Source organism: Hyalella azteca, unplaced genomic scaffold (assembly GCF_000764305.2).
Source record: "Hyalella azteca isolate HAZT.00-mixed unplaced genomic scaffold, Hazt_2.0.2 contig5203, whole genome shotgun sequence".
Classification (NCBI taxonomy): Eukaryota; Metazoa; Arthropoda; class Malacostraca; order Amphipoda; family Hyalellidae; genus Hyalella; species Hyalella azteca.
Window position 1 is genome coordinate 16,607 of NW_025935401.1, and position 20,043 is coordinate 36,649.

Below are 20,043 nucleotides of genomic sequence, written 5' to 3' on the forward strand. Positions count from 1 at the left end.
GTACCAACCTCTATTGGGGATCAGATCAGGATCTTCATCTTTAGTTTCAGCGGCGGCAACTTTACTTTTCGACGGCCGTTTCTTATCTTTCTTGAGACGCACGACGAGCACGGCGACCAATGCTATCAAGACGAGACTCCCGAGGACACCGACGACGCATCCCAAAATTTGGGCGAGAGGCACGTCAGAGAAGTTATTTGCCGAGGGCTGGCCCATCACGGGGGCTATGTGTCGCTCTGTGGAATCTCTGTCAGTGTAGCCTCGCATGATCTTGAATCTTAGGCCTAGCTGTCATCTAATCTATCATGCATATTACTGGTTTGGTATAGATGTTTGTTCTAGCATAGACGTCATCAGTCTTGGCACATGTCCTCTGTTTTAGCATAGATGTCATCTGTTTTTATCCTCTCGGGTCTTTTCAAGCCGCTTGTAACGTGACCTCGAAGTTCGATGTGAACGAGACGCAACGAAAATCTCTTCGTGGAATAATAATAATAATGGATTTTTTATGACGTGTGTAGCAATATATATTTACTCCTGCCGATGGAGATTAAAGAACCAGCGGATAAACCACGTCCTAAATCCTTACTGACAATAAATAGTAAGTATTTGCATCAGCGCCTTAATTGCTCAATGCTATGGAGAAAGTAAGCTCAATTCCTGATCCTGGGGAAAAAGCTTTGTACTAAAACTATTCCTAGAAATCGAACAATAAAACAGTTTTGCGGCATTTTTTTTCATTTTTAATAGAACTTGTCTTGACCCAAGGTAAATCGGAAACAAAATGTGGAATATTTTGCAAAAATTTCCTGCTTCTCTGAGCTATGAGAGGAAATTTTCAAATTGACATTGCCAAATTAGCTGCAAAAACGTAATTTTTGGGCTCTATAAATGTGTAAGAGAAAGAAACTTATTATTAAAATTCATTGAGTACATTCAATTTGTATGAAAAATAGTTTCAAATAGTTTTATCGTGTTTTCCAAATTTTATTTACATGTTCCATATCGAAAATGTGACGTAATTTCTATGCAATACGTACAAATTGATAATACTACTGCGCCATCAGGTATATTCGTCTGTAGATTGCTATTCATAACAATTACATTTTAATGTCTTTCGGGCGGAAAACATCATTGCGTGCTTCATATAACTCGGTTCCTTTTTGACTTTTTAATTACTGTATTCAGTGATCAATTCAAGATCCGATTCAGTTTGGCCATTTTATGAAGGAGCAACAAAGACAGCTATCAAAATTAGTCCTGGCCCGATGAAATACGTGATTTGATTTAAATCAAATTCATCAGCCGATCAAGTAAATCTAATTTCCAAAACGTGACTTAGGTTAGACCAAAATAATCACGTCAATAGGAAAATGAAATTTCAAAGCTTAATTTCAGCGGTGGTATTTTCCGGAGGGCAGTGCATTTGAGATCTTTAATTGTTATTGAACCTCTTCAATTTAGACCAAAATTCCCTGTCAGCTTTAGAATCCTTGTAAAAATGCGAATATGTTCGAATGTCCTAAGGGTATGATAAGAAATCAGCCTCTGCGAAGCATCAAAACGTACAAATATTTTTCGGATGCAGAAGAAAATGTGCTGGAATAACTTCACTATAATGTTGAAGGATCAGAGAGTAGATGTACTTTATCACGGCAATATCTTATATTTGGAGCATGATCTCATACATCTTTGATTACGTTCATGAATACACGAGAAATTAAAGTCGAACAATGCTCGGCGTAAGTTTTACGGCACAATATACTTAAAAGAAATGAGATGAGCGATATATAGGAACTCGTATGTATTGTACTCGTATATAGCGGGAAAAAGACACTCGTGTGCGATATGTACGTCAAATAGGGCCAGGAATTAATTAAAACCTTCATGAGGAGAAGATACATAATTATAATTTGAATTGTATGAGCGGAAGGGGCGTCATTGCTAACTATAATGTTTGATAAGTTGTATAAAATTTAAGGAATTTCGTTATTTCGTAATATTGATATTGTATGATTTTGGGGACAGCTCTTCTTTGACAACTCTGAACACGCTTTTAATAAGATACTTTCCTTAAAAAATTTCAGAATTGATTACGTGGAAGTCAGAGAAATTTTTTCTTGCTCCTAATTATGTAATAATAAGCGAAGAGCCTGATTCTCACCAGGGATAGAAGGCTTGCAAAATGTGACATAGGTAACGGGACGGAATAAAATAATTTTATCTATGTTCAGCACATCAAAAAAGTCGTAGAAGATGATCCACGATATTGTGAAAACTGAACGAGGCTATTGAAGTATGACCCTGTGGTGGGGGTAAAACCTTCCTGAACCGTACACACTTATTTATAAGCGCACAAACGCCATGAAATACCTCAATTAATTAATAATATAAAGAAGATAATTTCGAAACATCGCTCGCATTTCTTTCTTTCAAACAGACGGCAATCGTTGAGATAAAATGTACAAAATTATAATTTATTAATAATTAGTACAGATTACATGTATATTAGAAGTGAATCGATATAATAAATTCGCTGTGACTGTAAGATTTGTGTACCATTTTTCATTAGTTTTCCGTAGAGACAGCCCCATAAGAAAAAAGGTAAAATTAGTTTCTGCACACTTGGAAAAGACTCGCCGGAATTGTCAAACTTCACTTTCTTTCTGATTTGCTAATAATGGCGATAGGGCTGATGGCAGATCTCTTTTTTTAGTGGTGGCCGGTCTAACTAATGATGATTTGACTCCATGATCATCGGACTGCACTTTATATCCATACCCAGAAACAGGCACGGTGGAGTATACTGTTCTTTTATTGCCACTGCATCCACCATTGACAACACCACTAAGACTAACAGGACTGGGCGCCGTGACACAATCAGGGTTCCCAGGGCTTACGGTCAGGAGACAACTGGCTGCGGACGCGCCAGAAGGCATGCTCGAGTAACGAATTCTTGATCTTAGTGAAGAGCTATCGGACATCTCTGTGTCGCTGTACTGCAAAGAATCACCAGGTGACTGATCACTGCTGATGCTCGAGCGTCCAGGTATCGTATACATCAGCGGGCCAGCCTGACTCAGTGGTATAGAGATGGGAACGTGATACGCAGTCGGAGGATACGGCAGTGAATCATAATACTCTTTGGGATTGATGCGTCGGGAGTCAGGGTAGGCAGCGGCCGTATAAATAATGTGTGATGGAGATCTGAACGCCACAGTGGGGACTGTTGAGCAGGAATTCTGCGTGGAGATGGAACAGTGCCCACTTGACGGAGATGGGGAGGACGTGTGCAGTGAGTGGGATGGGGAAGGAGAAGAGGAATAGGCTGATTTTGGGATGATATGGTGCTGGGAAACTGGACTGCAAGGAGTATCCACCCCATCAGCAGACACGATGAGAGCCTGATGAGGTTCTGGCGAGTACTGGTGGGCCTGGATCTGGTAGACCACTTCAGGGTATAGCACCTGACCAAGAGCCATCTGCGTCAAGAAAAGAAGAAGATCAAATCGAAAGAATCATTACTAGACTTGATTAATATAATTGTGATGGAAGGTACGTTAACACGTTCCCTTGGTATCCGCGTTCTCCAGATTTAATAATCAATCTTTCGTGTAAACACAAATTTTCTAAAAGATAAAGTTTACCAAGTAAACTTCGAGTTATATGTGTTTTATCGAAACTGCGTAAAATATTGCGTTTGCTACACTGGTGTCCCAATACTCAACAGTGTAAAATCATTGTTGGTACACTTATGGTCCAATACGAGTGGAACGTGTTAAAATTGTTGATTGTTATGCAAGAACCGATCTTATATGGCGATCCTTTGTAAATATTATCGGATTAACGCGTCAGGGGCTTTTGTTTTGGTTCTTGTTTTCTTCCAATTTTGTTAAATTGAAAATTGTTTATAAATAGCATGAAACTCGGACATTACCAGTCATTAAAACTGAAATGACTTCCAATAAAATGTAAAGCTTTTCATGTGCGAAAAAGTATAAATGTTGACAGATCATAACATTTTTCATTACTTAAATGGGCTCACGGCGCAAAAACAACCTAATATATCTTTAACCATTTAAATTTTAAATATTTGAGGAGCCAGAATCATTCCTCGAAGTAACTCGAGCGAGCAAACTCCTCTCTATGCTACGCGTCCAAAAGACGCGCAAGAAACGTTTTCAGAGATCACAGGAAGGCGACAGACTGCACGCCAAGCAGACAATGTCCGTCCGCTGGGAGCAACGCACTCCCGCGATTACCGGCGGTCGCATTCTGCCGTCGGTTCTCTTAAGAATTACATACATGTTTTAGATTCTTTTGCACATCAAAGTGAGAATTTAGGAAAGGTTTCTAGTTATTACTCTTTCTATTGTCTTGCTTTCAAGTCGGATCCAAGTCTTGGAGTCTATACTTGAATTTGACGATTGCAGATTAGAGGTGAAATGTACGTGGCGGCATTTTATTATCAATCTATTGAGGTGCTTACAATAATTAAATAAATAATAAAATTACGTTTAAGGGGACCGCCTAACCTAAAATTTTCAATTTAGGCGTTTTCCACTTTTTGGGCTCATCTTAAAGCTCACTTTTCAACGCATTCAACGGTACCAGAATCATCCCTGTGCGTCTAAAAATGATTTCGTGACAGCTTCCCAAAGAAGGGCAGTTTTTAGGCCCTTTTCGTAAACAGAGTTGCTGGTAGAGGCGGGACGTAAACAGAGTTGCTGGTAGAGGCGGGACGTAAACAGAGTTGCTGGTAGAGGCGGGGCGTAAACAGAGTTGCTGGTAGAGACGGAACGTAAACAGAGTTGCTGGTAGAGGCGGGACGTAAACAGAGTTGCTGGTAGAGGCGGGACGTAAACATAGTTGCTGGTAGAGGCGGGACATAAATAGCTTCCTTGACGTAACCCCATAAGAAATAGTAACGTGGGGTAAGATCAGGTGATCTCGGTGGCCAAGAGTGTAATGCTGCCAAATCTATATTTCTATACATCCTACCTAACGTTTTAAAAGTGACTGATTCAAAAAGTTTGAATAGGTCCCGCGTTTGAATAGGTAAAAAAATGGAATGTTTCTCTTTCCAATGGTGTATAAATTATTTATTTTGGTGCATAAATAATTCTTAAATATATAAGAATTCATAAAATTGGGTTAATCATTTAAAATAACCGTGTATGATACTCTAATTGAAATGGCAAAAACTCACCTGCGAGTAATGTTTTTCCGACGACCTGAGGCTGTGAACGTCGCCAAATCCTCCTTCGACGGGCGTTGCTGTAAGACGCGTGTCGTCGTCCGCCGCACCTGCACCAGAAAACCAAGTTATATCGACTTGTGAAGTCGGTCCCGGCAATACAAATATTACAAGAACTTATTGACACTGCTGAGCAAGACTACAGTTCTAGACAGTAGGGGGTCTGTAAGCCGTCGTCCTTACGATTGATGGTCATAGATTCAATATTAATTATGCATTAACGTGCTTCGACATTTTTATAAGATCAGAATAATAATATTCATCTGTCGATGGATGCATTCAACAAATTCAAAACAAGCCCATTTTTACAACACTTCTCTTTAACTTCGCTTCTTGTTTGTCTGTTTGTCTGTCTGTCTGTCTGTCTGCTACAAATCTTGTAATCGAAATTTAACACACTTCTACTTATCCTATCGATCTGAAATTTTGCATACATGTTTAAAGTTGGAGACAATGCATGAATCAAATGTCAAAATAAATGATTTTATAAAGAAAAAAAAATTTTTTCAGTATTAAAAAAATTGAAAAAATAATTTTGTCAACTACAAATCTTATAACTGATATTTGACACACTTTTACCTGTCTAATTGATCTGAAATTTTGCACACTTGTGTGAAGTCAGAGGCAATGCATGAATCAATTAATAGAATAAATAATTTTGAAAAAAAAATTTAGTTATTAAAAAAAATCATATATTAAAAAAATTGAAAAATTAATTTTTTTAATATTCAAAAATTAAATGAGAAATTCATGGTAACTCTTTAAGATTGGAGACACTGGATTCTTTGGAAGTGTTGTCTTTAAAAAGTAATTTTTAAACGTATATTATTATACCTGTATTATATAGCCTAACCTAATGTATAATGCTAATGTATACCCGATCATATAATGATCGAGTATACATTAGCACAAGAGAATAATTTCACACTTATCTCGATTGACAATTGACTGAGTTGGCAACCAATACTAAATCAAATATAGATCAGACACTAGCTGGAAACATTGTTGCCAGACGGTATTTTTTCGGACAAATTCCTCGATTTAGTTTTTTCTTCAATTGCGTTGGCCGGCTAAACTTTATGATAGAGGTACTTCCTAATTAATTTTTAAAAACTACAAAAAATTAAATTTACACATTGGAACCTACGAATATACTAGTATACATTGAATTATAGGCCTTTTTTGTTCGCGGACTTGGCCATTTTTCAGGTCATCTGGCAACCCTGGCTGTAAATAGCGCTCACCACTAGATCTGAGATTATTCCTGAGACTTTATGCGTGCCACCGACTCCTCCAGTACAATTCCATAAAGGCCTGAATCAATTAAATTTTAATACTTATGAATCATAAAGCAACGAAATTATTCAGTGCAAAAATTAATCAATTTCATGGAAATTTAATATCAGTTCATTCGTGCACGAGGTATGCATACATCGAGGACGATGGACAAATTAAAAAAAAATAATAATTATATATGAATAAATAGATACTTGAGTTTTCCATTAAATTATAATTTCGATTTTGCCAAATGATTTTCTCGTTCTTGTGCAATAATGCGGGGATGTTTGTAGACGGAATAGCTATTTGTGCCAATTAAGTAGCCCGCAAAGGCAAGAAAAGCAATGAAGAGCGCATATTCAGTAGAATTTAGTTATACTTTTTTTTTTGAAAACTTGCTATACGATTATAGTTTTTTATGTTGACACCTGACAAATGATACCGCTTCAAAGTAATTTGTAACGAAACAATTCGACCCTATGGTTCCAAAAATCATGTGAAAATTGCTAAATAAGAGAATTTCATCACTATCCGACACGAAATATTTATTGAAAGTTGAAGATTAAAATGAAGATGAATTACATAAACTAAATGAGATTTCATAAGAATAATGGAGCATCAATAATGGAGCAATGAAACAACTTGAAGCATCACATCGGCAAACAACCGCCCTCAATCTCCTCCGGTCAACTAGCTCGATGAGGAAATACAATAATTATTGTTAAAAAGGTACGGTCTGGGAAGGACGAGTCTATCGAAACCTGACGAACAATAGGGCGATTCCAGCGATTACCACACCGAGCACCATAACCTACCGAGTGAAAACAACTGACTTCATATTAATCGCAGTATTTTTTAGACCTGCAGAGGCAAGCAGATCAGATTTAACAGCAAATGCAACCGCTGTCGACATCACAGGAACAACAACAGCAATTACAGGAACAAATAATACGACAGATGCTGAGCCAGAGACCTCTGACATGGCAGTGTTGCAGCAATTGATAACGCATGGAAGGAAGAATCTGGCATCGTGATAGACTGATAGCAAACATCGAGGGGCTCATCCAACGAAGAAAACACCACAAGATTGGCGTAGTTATATAAATTGCTGAGACAGAAGGAATAATGATCATGCTTGCCTTAACCGAGTCACGTCTAAGAGAGGATATCGAGGATGAACAAATCGAAATGATGGCTTTCAACATTACCGAGCGGACTGGAAGGAAGGGAGAAAAACGGAGGTGTCATAGTCTACTTCAGAAACTCACTCGCGGCAAAAAAATGCCCCAGCATTTAGGCTCCAATAAATATTTGGAACATGTTATACTGCACATTTCCCATCTCCAACTTTGTAAAGATATCGTACACTGGCCACCTGACTACCCGCCGGAAAAATACAATGAAACTCTCATACTACTGGGGGTCGGAGGTGAACATTGTTGGCATAGATCCACAACTTCCTAACTTAAAGTCTACAAGCTACCGTTGCTGGGGGCTCGAGATTGAGCCAGGCGAGTGAGAAGATTGGAGTACCATAGGGAAAGGCACTTGGCTCTATCTTCTTCCTCATCCACATCGACGACATAGATGTGGCAGCTAGTGAACCACATCTCTATATCGTGGTTCACACATCAGGATACTAATGACTATTACGGACAACACAGCCTGTGAGAGGTTGCAAGAAGACTTCTCTGCAATATATTACTGGGCCCAAGTGAATAACATGCAGGTCAATGGAACCAAGTTTGAGGCTCAGAGATGCAGAGTTTGCGGAAGAAATGGTACGGAGCGGCTACTTGGCACCTGACGGCTGGGAAATCGATGAGAAGCGACTCGTTCGCGATGTAGGAGTGTTGATGAATACGCCAGTTAAGTTTGGTGATCACTACAGCGGTAATAACCGCAGGAGGCAGGCGGCAGATGGGATAGATCTGGAGGACGTTAAGAACAAGAGAAGCGGAACCGATGAACACGCTCACTATAGTGAGCGTGTTAGAGAGCCCTAGTGATACCTCTCTGGGCCTCGTTCACAATCGGCGCATCTGAACGATGTGATCAGGAGGGCTCTTCAGAGCGCTGGCGTTCCTTCATGCCTTGAACCCGTTGGAGTGGACAGAGGGGATGGTAAGAGACCAGATGGCTTAACGGCTTTCCAAGTTCCTAATGGGAGGTGTTTGTGCTGGGATGCAACCTGCGTCGACACTTTTGCTGAGTCGCACGTCAATAATTCGGCTATTTCTGCTGGGTTCGCGGCCCGTGCGGCGGAGGATAGCAAGAGACGTAAATACACGGCGTTGGCAGCTCGGTCTCGTTTCGAGCCAGTCGCATTAGAAACGACGGGCACATATGGTGAAACGACTGGTCCTTTAATATCACAGATTGGCCGTCGCATTACGGAATTGTCCGGCGAACGTAGAGAGACTCTATGGTTGGAGCAAAGGTTGGGTTTGGCTGTGCAGAGAGGCAATGCAGCTAGCATCCTAACAGCAGTCAGAGAAAAGTTCGACGTGGGCCCGCTCCTCGCTCGCGTCACAGCTCAGTGACCCTCGGAGAAGGTGTAGGCCACCATCAGAGGCGTTAAGGTCGGGCCGGGCCCTGATCATTGACATGAAACCATTCCCTGTTTTTAATCAATAAAATTAATTCCTTTTTGTTGGAATGGTGAGTGTGGGAGGCCTTTAAAAAAATAATACAACAGCTGCTGAGACAGAGACCTCTGACATAGCAGTGTTGCAGCAATTGATAACGCATGGAAGGAAGAATCTGGCATCGTGATAGCCAACATCGAGGGGCTCTTTCAACGAAGAAAACACCACAAGATTGGCGTAGTTATATAAATTACTGAGACAGAAGGAATGATCGTGCTTGCCTTATTCGAATCACGTCTGAGAGAGGATATCGAGGATGAAGAATTGAAATGATGGCTTTCAACATTACCGAGCGGACTGGAAGGAAGGGAGAAAAACGGAGGCATCATAGTCTACTTCAGAAACTCACTCGTGGCAAAAAAGTGCCCCAGCATTTAGGCTTCAATAAATATTTGGAACATGTTATACTGCACATTTCCCATCTCCAACTTTGCATAGATATCGTACACTGGCCACCTGACTACCCGTCGGAAAAATACAATGAAACTCTCATACTACTGGAGGTCGGAGGTGAACATTGTTGGCATAGATCCACAACTTCCTAACTTAAAGACTACAAGCTATTGTTGTTGGGGCTCGAGATCGAGCGAGGCGAGTGAGAAGATTGGAGTACCATAGGGAAAGGCACTTGGCTCTATCTTCTTCCTCATCCACATCGACGACATAGATGTGGCAGGTAGTGAACCACGTCTCTATATCGTGGTTCACACATCAGGATACCAATGACTATTACGGAAAGGAAAACACAGTCTATGAGAGGTTGCAAAAAGACTTCTCTGCAATATATGACTGGGCCCAAGTGAATAACATGCAGGTCAATGGAACCAAGTTTGAGGTTCTGAGATGCAGAGGTTGCGGAAGAAATGGTACGGAGCGGCTACTTGGCACCTGACGGCTCGGAAATCGAAGAGAAGCGACTCGTTCGCGATGTAGGAGTGTTGATGAATACGCAAGTTAAGTTTGGTGATCACTATAGCGGTAATACTAATAACCGCAAGAGGCAGGCGGCAGATAGGATAGATCTGGAGGACGTTAAGAACAAGAGAAGCGGAACAGATGAACACGCTCACTATAGTGAGCGTGTTAGAGAGCCCTGGTGATACCTCTCTGGGCCTCGTTCACAATCAGCGCAGTGCGGCAACTGCAATGGGTTCAGCAAACCATCACTTCCAGGATCAGTTGGATAGAGGAGTTGAACTACTGGGGGAGGTATGAGCGCCTGGATCTGTACTCACTGCAGAGGAGACGAGACAGGTATATCATTCTGTGCTCATGGAAAATGATAACCGAAATGGTACCAAACTTTGAAAGCGAGACCTTCAGGATTGAAACATACCAAAACGTGAGATGAGGGAGCTAGGCTGTGCAGGATTCCCCCACGACGTAACAGATATGCCTTTAGATTTCAATCTCTGCGGGAATGATCTCTTTCTGCAGCAGGGCCGAGGCTGTTCAATGTCTTACAAAAGTATTTAAGAAAAGGTGAGTTCACCCTGGAGACCTTCAAGAGACGACTGGACGTGTTTGTGAGCACAATTCCTGATCGTCCGTCCCTCCACCACTCCCAGCGGCATGAACCAAGCAGCAGCATCGTGCATCAATAATTGGTCAAAATGATGGCGGATGCGCGATAGACAGAAGGAGCGATCCATCGTGGCCTGGGACTGCTACGTCTAAAACATATTCTATATATGGATACTAATGAGAGTATCAAGGGATGTAACTACGCATCGACATAATATTGTTTGCGAATCGAAGAAACAATATGCATGAAATCACTCGTGCAATGTTTTATTTAATGATTTATAATTGATTAATTGATATTTATCCAGCAGTATTTCCGCAATAATCCAGGTTAACATTCGAAAATTCAGTATGTGAGTCCTGGATCCGCTGGAATTGATGTTTTTGCAATTATCGAAGAGTTTTCGTGAACTGTAGAAAAGGTTTGTTTACAAAATCCATTGAAGAAGATTGATTTAGCATCTGTCCACCAAGAAAAACCATAGTCGGGTAGCGAATTTAAAAATATGATTGTTTTTCGCTCCACCCTAATGTTCACCAGCACGAGTAATTTTCCAAAACGATTGGTTTAGAATTGATAAAAAAATGGTCATTTAAAACCATTGAATCTCCCAAATAGAAAGGGAAACAACGTCCTACTCTCGGTAAACGCATTTTGCTGAAAAAGTAAAAAAAAATCATCATTCAATATTCAGTGTTCCTTGCATTGTTCACGATGAACAGCCATAAATACGGCGCAATTTTTTTCGTCGCCATTAGCCTTTCCAGCTAATGAGAGCACCTCGGACAAAAGATGCGCTCGCTTAACAATTATCTAAAAATGAGAACGAGGAAGACAATGATCTCTTTCTCACATGTCATGATTCAATCTTAAAGTTACGACGTCCATGCTGGGTATTTTTTGATCAAATGATCAAGTGTCACTACACTAGATTCTCCCAATGAGATAGAATAAAATTTTATAAACACCTGCTTTGAATAGACGAATAAGTTGAACGATCAAAATATTTTACGCTAAAATGCACCAACCTCTATTGGGAATCAGATCAGGATCCTCATTTTTAGTTCCAGCGGCGGCAACTTTAGTTTTCGACGGCCGTTTCTTATCTTTCTTGAGACGCACGACGAGCACGGCGACCAATGCTATCAAGACGAGACTCCCGAGGACACCGACGACGCATCCCAAAATTTGGGCGATAGGCACGTCAGAGAAGTTATTTGCCGAGGGCTGGCCCATCACGGGGGCTATGTGTCGCTCTGTGGAATCTCTGTCAGTGTAGCCTCGCATGATCTTCATTGCTGAGCGGCCTTTGGAGTTCTTGGCGTATATTCTGACCACAAAGCTGGTCTCACCAGCGATACCTACGAGCTGGAAGTAAGGAGTGGTCGTCTCTGTGATGTTCAACAATAACCTTCGAGTTCGCATGTCGATGACCTCAGCCACGAACTCTTGCTTCAGACCCCCATCATATCCAGGCTCGCAAATGACAGAGAACGTTTCATTGGGATGGTTTCTGAAGGTACAGTTCTCAGGCGCATCCGGAGGTTCAGCTGGCACAACTCTAAAGACACAAGGCTCCTGTTGCATTCCTAGGATGTTACTGCCCCAGCACAAAAGGGTCCCGTAATCTAGTTCCGACTTCACTGTGTACTGCAGCAGAGAACTGAGACCATCAGACGCGACATATTCGTCTTTGAGATCGACGACGTCGCCGCTGCTATTGAATCGCCAGCTGAAGGCCACAACGGGCGGCGAAGCCTCCAGACGACACGACACCGTGATGGTCTCCTCACGAGCCGCGCCGTACACGCGCGTCTGGTCTCCAGCGCAGGTCGGGCTGACTGCAAAACATTTGAAAAATATAAATAATATATATTTTTTTAAATTTAAATGTCATACGATCGATCAAGAAAAGACTCTCCACTTGTGCTCCGTCATATTTGTTACTAATATGAAAAATGCAAAGAAGTATCCAAATTAATTAAGGGAAGTAGAAAAATAGTATATCGAATTCAATCAGTTGATGGAACTTATTACTTTTAATGGTTTTTGATGTTACAGGAGGAGGAAACATTGAATTTGAAAAGAAATTTATTTCAAGAATAACAAACACTTCTCTTCATAACTGAGCTNATTTCAGGCATGAATATAAAAGCAGTTCAATTCAAGCAGATGATTAAAAGTATATATAGAGCCAAGAAGAAAAGACGCTCAGCAGGAATCGATAACTGGGCTTCTTTCCACAACCGCTTGACGTTGAAAAATATAGCCAACAGGAGACATGCGTGTCTTTCTGAGCGCAATTATCAGCTAATTCAATCATTAGCTCGAAAAAGTATAAATTGTACGAGCCTCGACGATCTTCTCTGAAGAAGATGCGGACCAGTGGAAAGTCGTCTTGTTTATAGGCTCATCCGCGTTGCTCATCAAAATTAATATGAGAGCTTTTCAGTTGTGCTAAATAAAACCTTCGGTGAAGGCTTGTATTGATAAGGGGCCTGAACCGTTTTTACAATGATTAGAACTAACAGTAGCGTCATATCAACAGTCAACACCCGGGCTCCGAGATCACACAATAAGTGAAGTGTATAGCAGTCATAAAGCTCCACTTTCTACTTAAGTAAATTGAGTGGGACAGACAAACGCAGTCTTATAGACAAGCGTACGTAACACTATACTTCGGATCAAGAATTAATCTATAGAGCTGCTGGTTCTTGAAAATTTCATAATATAAATGATATATCTTATAAATGCCATAGATGTACAATTTTAAGTGCAGCAGGTGCTAGGTAACTCAGCTACTACAAACACGAATATTCGGCAAGTAAAAAATTGCTAGAGGTCGAGATAGACGAGATATCGATATTGAGGCAAGAAATTATCGGTGTTTGATCTGACGCTAACTCCCTCGCGGATTCTCGCTGCTTTTAGCGCCTAGAAGAAATCGGTTCATTTTATGCGGACAAGCTAATTGGATAAACTGCGGCGCGAAGCCAAGGAAGGAAACGAGAAAAAAGCAGCTACGCAAAGGATACGGTAAAAATTTAAAAACATTCCATGTATTCATTGGTAAATTAATTATATAATAATAATAATAGCGGTTTCAGCGTTTATTAGGTCGTAGGCCTGTCGCCGATTCTTAACATGGCAGAACATTCACAGCATTTTGAGGTCTCGAACGCGCATCTCACTGCTACAATTCTGCTGTGCTTAACCGCCCGGCCTCCTCGCCGATTCTGACCAGAAACTGGCGCACAGAGCTGGGATCGAACCAGCTCTCGGCGCCAATCTTGGTACTCTGAACTGTAACCACTTAGGCCACCCTAGTGGTTTCAGTTCTCAAGTTAACTTAATTCTTAAGTTAACCAATTAGCTTAAGTTAACCAATTAGCAGTTCTTAAGTTAACCAATTAACTTAAGAAGACTAAAATAAAGGGAAGATTAATTGACTAATCAACTGAATCACAGAGTTGCCAATGAAGATGGTTCTTATTTTACTGAGATACTCCCGTCAAATGTAAATATATCAATATTTTAACTTATATTTATATTTCAGCGACGCATATTTCTACGAAGTTGGAAGCAGCTGAACTCGAAACATCAACACGATTTACATATATTCATGTATACTGGTTTCAACTGAGGAGATAAAGCCACTGACTCAGTTATGCTATGTCAATACATATTCACATTTACTTGACGTGCGGTGCTGCAGACTGACATTGGACGACGAGGTTGAGGTGTTGGCTGCGGGCGTCGCCCTCGGTGTTGGCGGCGGCGCAGGCGTAGCTGCCCGCCTGGGAGCGCCTCACGCGCTGCACCGCCAGCGACTGGTTGCTCACGATCACGCCATAAGACACGTTGTGCTGCACCGACGAGTTCTGTTGTGCCAACGAATACAACTAAGTGAATTTTTTCGGATTAATGTAATATAATGATAAAATTAATCTAACGTATACGAAGTATTCATGAACTATTTTGCAATGATGTAAACAATTTCGATATAGAGAATGCAGACTATCTTTGCTTGTTGATTGGATGAAAGAAGGTAGATGATGGCTACAGGTATATTTTTTTACTGATATAGATTAAACAATTGCATTATTGTAAAGTTTTATTATAACTATGACGAAGCATTCTGCAAGTCAACTCATTAAATTATATGTGTAAGTTGAGTTGAACTAATTGTCTTTGGTGAAATTTTCCTCTGTGAGTAGATGTTGCCGATGATTAATGAAACATCGGATGCAAGTGAAGTTGAACGACTATTCCACTGACCAGGCCATTAAAACGACATAATTTTAGTTACGAGGCTATTAAAAAGAACGGTTATTTTATCCGTAGACACAGCGCTAAGAAAGCGTGAAAAGGTACAGTTCTAGCGACACATTGGTAGAAGTGATATAACATAAATTTGTCTCGTTTGAAGACATTCGTTCCAAAAACATAAACCAAGAGAAATAAAAACAGGATTGATTAGTTTCACCAGAGTACAAAATGAGTATTGGTCGTAAAATTTCGGATTTGTGTTCATCAACGACAATAGATTAGCAGGTAAACCCTGCGTAACGAGACGAGCAATAATGTGATGTGGCCTGATCTGTAATAATGTCCCGTCTGATGTACACTACAACGAGCCTGACGTGTTTATACATCATTTTAATATATAACTATTGTTATGCCTGCTACAGATTGTGAGTATGATCGAAATCGAGCCCTGAAACACGGGTACACCTTGATATATAAAAGCAAAAAAAAAAACGAAAATTTATCATATCTTTATAGAAAACGTTTGGGAGTCCAGCTTCAACATCAGTTCGAAAATTAAAAAAAAAACAGATGCAATCAGTAGATAGTGCAGTTGAAATTTCTAAAACAAATAAGTCAAAACTTAAATCCACAAACATATGAAAAAGCAAGAAATTTATATTTAAATTTTCCAGTGCATATATAACAGCTGAAGTTTGCATTCGAATTAGGCCTCTGTTCAGAAACATACAAGTTTTATAAAACACGCAATTCGAAAACGCCGAAAGTGGAAGCTGAAACTTGAAAGTCACTATCAGATATAGGGACGTCACGCAGCTCTGCGTCAGTGAACACAGCCGAATGAGAGGGACGGGAAAATATGTGGCCTGTCCTATAACTCCACTCTTTGTGCTCTGCGACCCTAGGAAAAAAAATGCGTGACGTCATATACCAACGTACGCCGATGCCCATCGTGCAAAACTTTAACTAGAAACGGTTAAAGGCCGAATAGGAATAGGGCCGAAGTACGAAATATTCCTATTGTCGCGCAATAGAGTAGCTTTGCTGCATCGCTGGGACATGAATTTTTTTACTCGGGTAAACACTAAATTATTCGGAAATCCATATAGCGAAAAGAAACTGCGCAAAATTCCAGTTCACCGTGGATGGCATATATGGTGTGTCAAACAAATACGAAACCCCTGGTGTAAAAATGTTTGAATACATTTATCTTGAATCTAATTGAGCAAAAGATAAAAAAGCAGGTTCTTAGACCAGTAAAAGTTGATTTTTGGAATACAGAAGTCTGAAAACGGCCATTAGATAAAGTAACGTTGCAATTGAGGAGGGACCGACTATTGCTTGATTCAAGCTCCAAGGTAAATTTGACGGAATTATGTGTCATGTTTACGTAATGGAAGAAAAGATTGACGTAAGAGGAGATGCTTGAGAATAAAAAAAATATAACTCAGTACCCACTGCAGTGAGTGACTGCATGAGAGCGCATTTTCTCGTCGACGAAAACGTGGTCATGGACGGACGGACGGGCAGACGGACAAAGAGACGGACGGACATGACGAGCACAATAGCGCCTTTTTTCCATAAATGAGAAAATGCGCTAAAAATGGCATCGACGTATCTATCGTAGGATACTAGCCTAAAATCGAGAGGATGTTTCGCCAGCTGAGAAACATCGTGAAACACCAAAAAATATTAGCAGGGGTTGGGGAGAGCGGAACACCCATGCCCAAACCGTCAATCAGTCGGAAAAACAATCAAGCTAACATGAAAAAAGAGTTTAGAACCGATGCTAACAGAAGAGATTGAAAAATTACGGTTCAAACCAATAACAAGGTCATTTATATTTTATATAAATGACCATTTATATATTTATAGATATTTATAACAGAGAATCGAGAAAAATTTAATTTGTTACACGTATTGATGTATCAGTAAACAAATTTTCCACGTCAAAAGAAGCCATATAATTAATTTCTGAACGTCGGTAAAATACATCGAACGGTTCACGAACGTACATGTATTGCCTACACTATACTGGTTAGTCGTAAGACCGTTCACAACCGGTACCAGAAACGTAGAAAGTTTAAACCTGGAAGAATTGTTGGCGCCAAAAATTGTTGAAATTGGAACTTTGATGCAAAATCAGACTTATAAATTTTAGGCAAGCCATACCAGGACTTGAAACAGAGGCGTCAAGTTTAAAAGTTTCAATTGGAAGGGCAGATGAATTTTTGGCACAAATTTTCATCAAAAATTGTGCCAATAATAAAGTTGATACCTCTAAATGAACAAATATTATTGATGCACCAAGCTAGCACGCCAAGTTTGCTTCAATGATGAGATTGAGACACTGACTCTGATGCCAAGAAAAGGATTTGGCAGCAGCCACTAGCAGGACAAGCCAGCTCTGATTGTAGAGGATGGAAATGCAACTTTTATAGATATCTTCTATATTGATATTTTTTTTAATCAAATGGCTTCAGACTACCGTGCGATGTTGCCGGATCCGCTCTGAAGCGGGATATTTGTAGCTCTGTAGGATCACTTGATCTGCGCCACCAAACGGGACAGGTGTGTACTGCGCACGGGATAATTTGATATTTTTAAATAGGACCATTATTGTGAGCTTCAATGTAACCAGTAATATATTTGTGTGATGTCAACCTGTATGGCTTAAGGTGTCTACTAACTTTGTGTGATTTAGTTTTAGACATGACCCATTGTGTACGTTTAGTGTCTGTAATAGTTTTATCTCATACAGAGAGACCTCGAAGTCTTGATCAGAAGTCGTGACCCAAATTTTCAACTTACACGCACTCTGTTTATCTTACCGTCATTGTTGAATGAAAGTTACGCATTGATCGTCCTTATTCTTCTGTCGGTTACTGTGTTGATCTGCAAGAAGTATAACGGACCGTTGTTGGGTTATTTCGGATTGGACAAAGTCTCACGTTACGCCCAGTTAATTGGTACTGGCCCCGTAACATGATCAAATTAACTTGTCTGCTCACGTTATGGAACCACTCGATCTTGTAGATCTTCGGATTGGACCTGATGACACACTCGAAGTATACGTCGCTGCCTTCACGTATGTTTTCGGGACTCAACGATGACCCAAGACGAACTTCTACCTGTGGAGGATCTGATGAGGAGAGAACAATTAGGCTGCCGATTACAGAAAATACACAGGCTTTAATGGCACAGTAATTATCCTGCAGTTGTAGAAGTGAAGGTGTTAAATAATATGACTGGCGATTAAGCAAGAAAAATTGCAATACGACGTCGACTATGAGAAGAAATTATTGAACGAACGAATGAACGCCTTTCATGAACAAACGTGAAAAAAATGAGTGAAGAGGATAGAGCAATCTACCAGAACTAAAAAATATAACTCAGTACTCACTGCAGTGAGTGACAGAGAGCGTATTTTCTCGTCGACGAAAACGTGAATTCACGAACGGACAGACAGACAGACAGACGGACAGACAGACATGGCGAGCAAAATAGCGCCTTTTTCCATAAATGAGAAAATACGCTAAAAAGAGAAAACCAGTAACTAAAAGGCGAGGGAGAGATGACGAGATGACATGACAAGATAAGATAGCAATCTCGGGGTAACTTCAAGAAGGAGTTATTGAAGGTGAGTTCGAAATTACATGTTGCACTGGTTTGCTCACCAGTACTAATACATGAATAAAACGACCTGAACTTACAATGTTAGGACTCTGAACTAAATATTTATAATTATAGATCTCATAGACTGTTTTATTAAAGCGCGATAGGTCATCATTGATGCTAATAAAAACGGCAACATCGGATCCATTTAACTAATATTAAAATATATTTTAGAAGAAGGCTTCAATAAGCAATATAAAATAATGGCGTTTCAACAGCTGGAAATTGGTACGGATACTATAATTTTACTCCAGTCGTTCCTGTCTTACAAATAGAAGTAAACATTTAACGATAAAAAAACTGTTTTTTTTTAAATTCACGGTTCGTATTCATACTACCAAGATCTACCATTTTCTTACAGAAAATTTGCAGCCAAAATATCTGGAGCTGTTCGCAAAAAAAATCTTGAAAATTGCCTAGAAGACCTCAGCTGCCACAATAGAAGAAACAAATCATTGGTTTGTTTTATAAACAGTTCATCTCTAACAAGGTGCATTGGAAATATGCAACAAGAAATGAAGCAATAAATTCTTTCATAGCGCGCGCAGTTGACGCGCAACAAAAAATTGCACTTGTACGGAAAGAAAAGTGTAAAGTTAACGGTTATCGCGAAAAGTATAACGGTTAACTAAATGACAAATATTTTCATTTCGGAAGAGTTAGACTCAATTAAGTAACTTCCGGCAGTAAAGTAATTTCAGTGCGACGCTGAGTGTTTAGTCAAATACTTTTACTTGATATTCCACGCTTCACAAAATGCTTGAGGAAACACATTTTTGCCAGATATATGTACACTGTACAGTAGCCCAAAATGTATCAATATCAAAATCTTTATGTAAATATTAAAGGCTCGATAAAATTTACTAATCAAACGAAATATATGTTCTGAACGAAAAATTTATCATACTCATACTAAGCAGAAAGATTACTTATTCATATACACGGAGTTTTCTACTCTCAATAAATAAATATCCTTAATAAGCACTAAAAAATTCAAATAAAGTTTTCATATAATACTCACAATATATTTCAAGTTGCCACGTGTCTTCTATAGGCCGGTGCCTGATGACGGGCGACTGAGCGCGACATGTGAGGGATACGGAGTTGAGGGAGGCCGTGGCGTGGACGCGGGCCGTTGAGAGCGATTTATTTGCGCCGCCACTCTGGTAACAAGGTCGAGTTTATCAATACACGTGTGACAACGAGGCAGATAAAACCAGCGACAACATGTTAATAGCACCGCTTTTCTGATGGTAACAAGGTCGAGTTTATCAATACACGTGTGACAACGAGGCAGATAAAACCAGCGACAACATGTTAATAGCACCGCTTTTCTGATGGTAACAAGGTCGAGTTTATCAATACACGTGTGACAACGAGGCAGATAAAAC

At 40.0% G+C, this 20,043-nt stretch overlaps 1 protein-coding gene across 1 annotated transcript in view; it reads right to left on the minus strand.

Annotated features, from left to right (window-relative positions):
- Positions 1-1,646: 1,646 nt before the first annotated feature.
- Positions 1,647-20,043, minus strand: part of LOC108667211 — a 46,965-nt gene continuing 28,568 nt past the window's right edge. The window contains exons 3-8 of the mRNA XM_047880333.1: positions 19,674-19,815; positions 17,989-18,119; positions 14,430-14,589; positions 11,737-12,549; positions 5,210-5,307; positions 1,647-3,482 (exon numbers count right to left, since the gene is read on the minus strand). Coding sequence (XP_047736289.1) covers positions 2,649-3,482; positions 5,210-5,307; positions 11,737-12,549; positions 14,430-14,589; positions 17,989-18,119; positions 19,674-19,815 — 2,178 coding nt within the window. The 3' untranslated portion in view covers positions 1,647-2,648. The remainder of the gene's footprint in view (positions 3,483-5,209; positions 5,308-11,736; positions 12,550-14,429; positions 14,590-17,988; positions 18,120-19,673; positions 19,816-20,043) is intronic.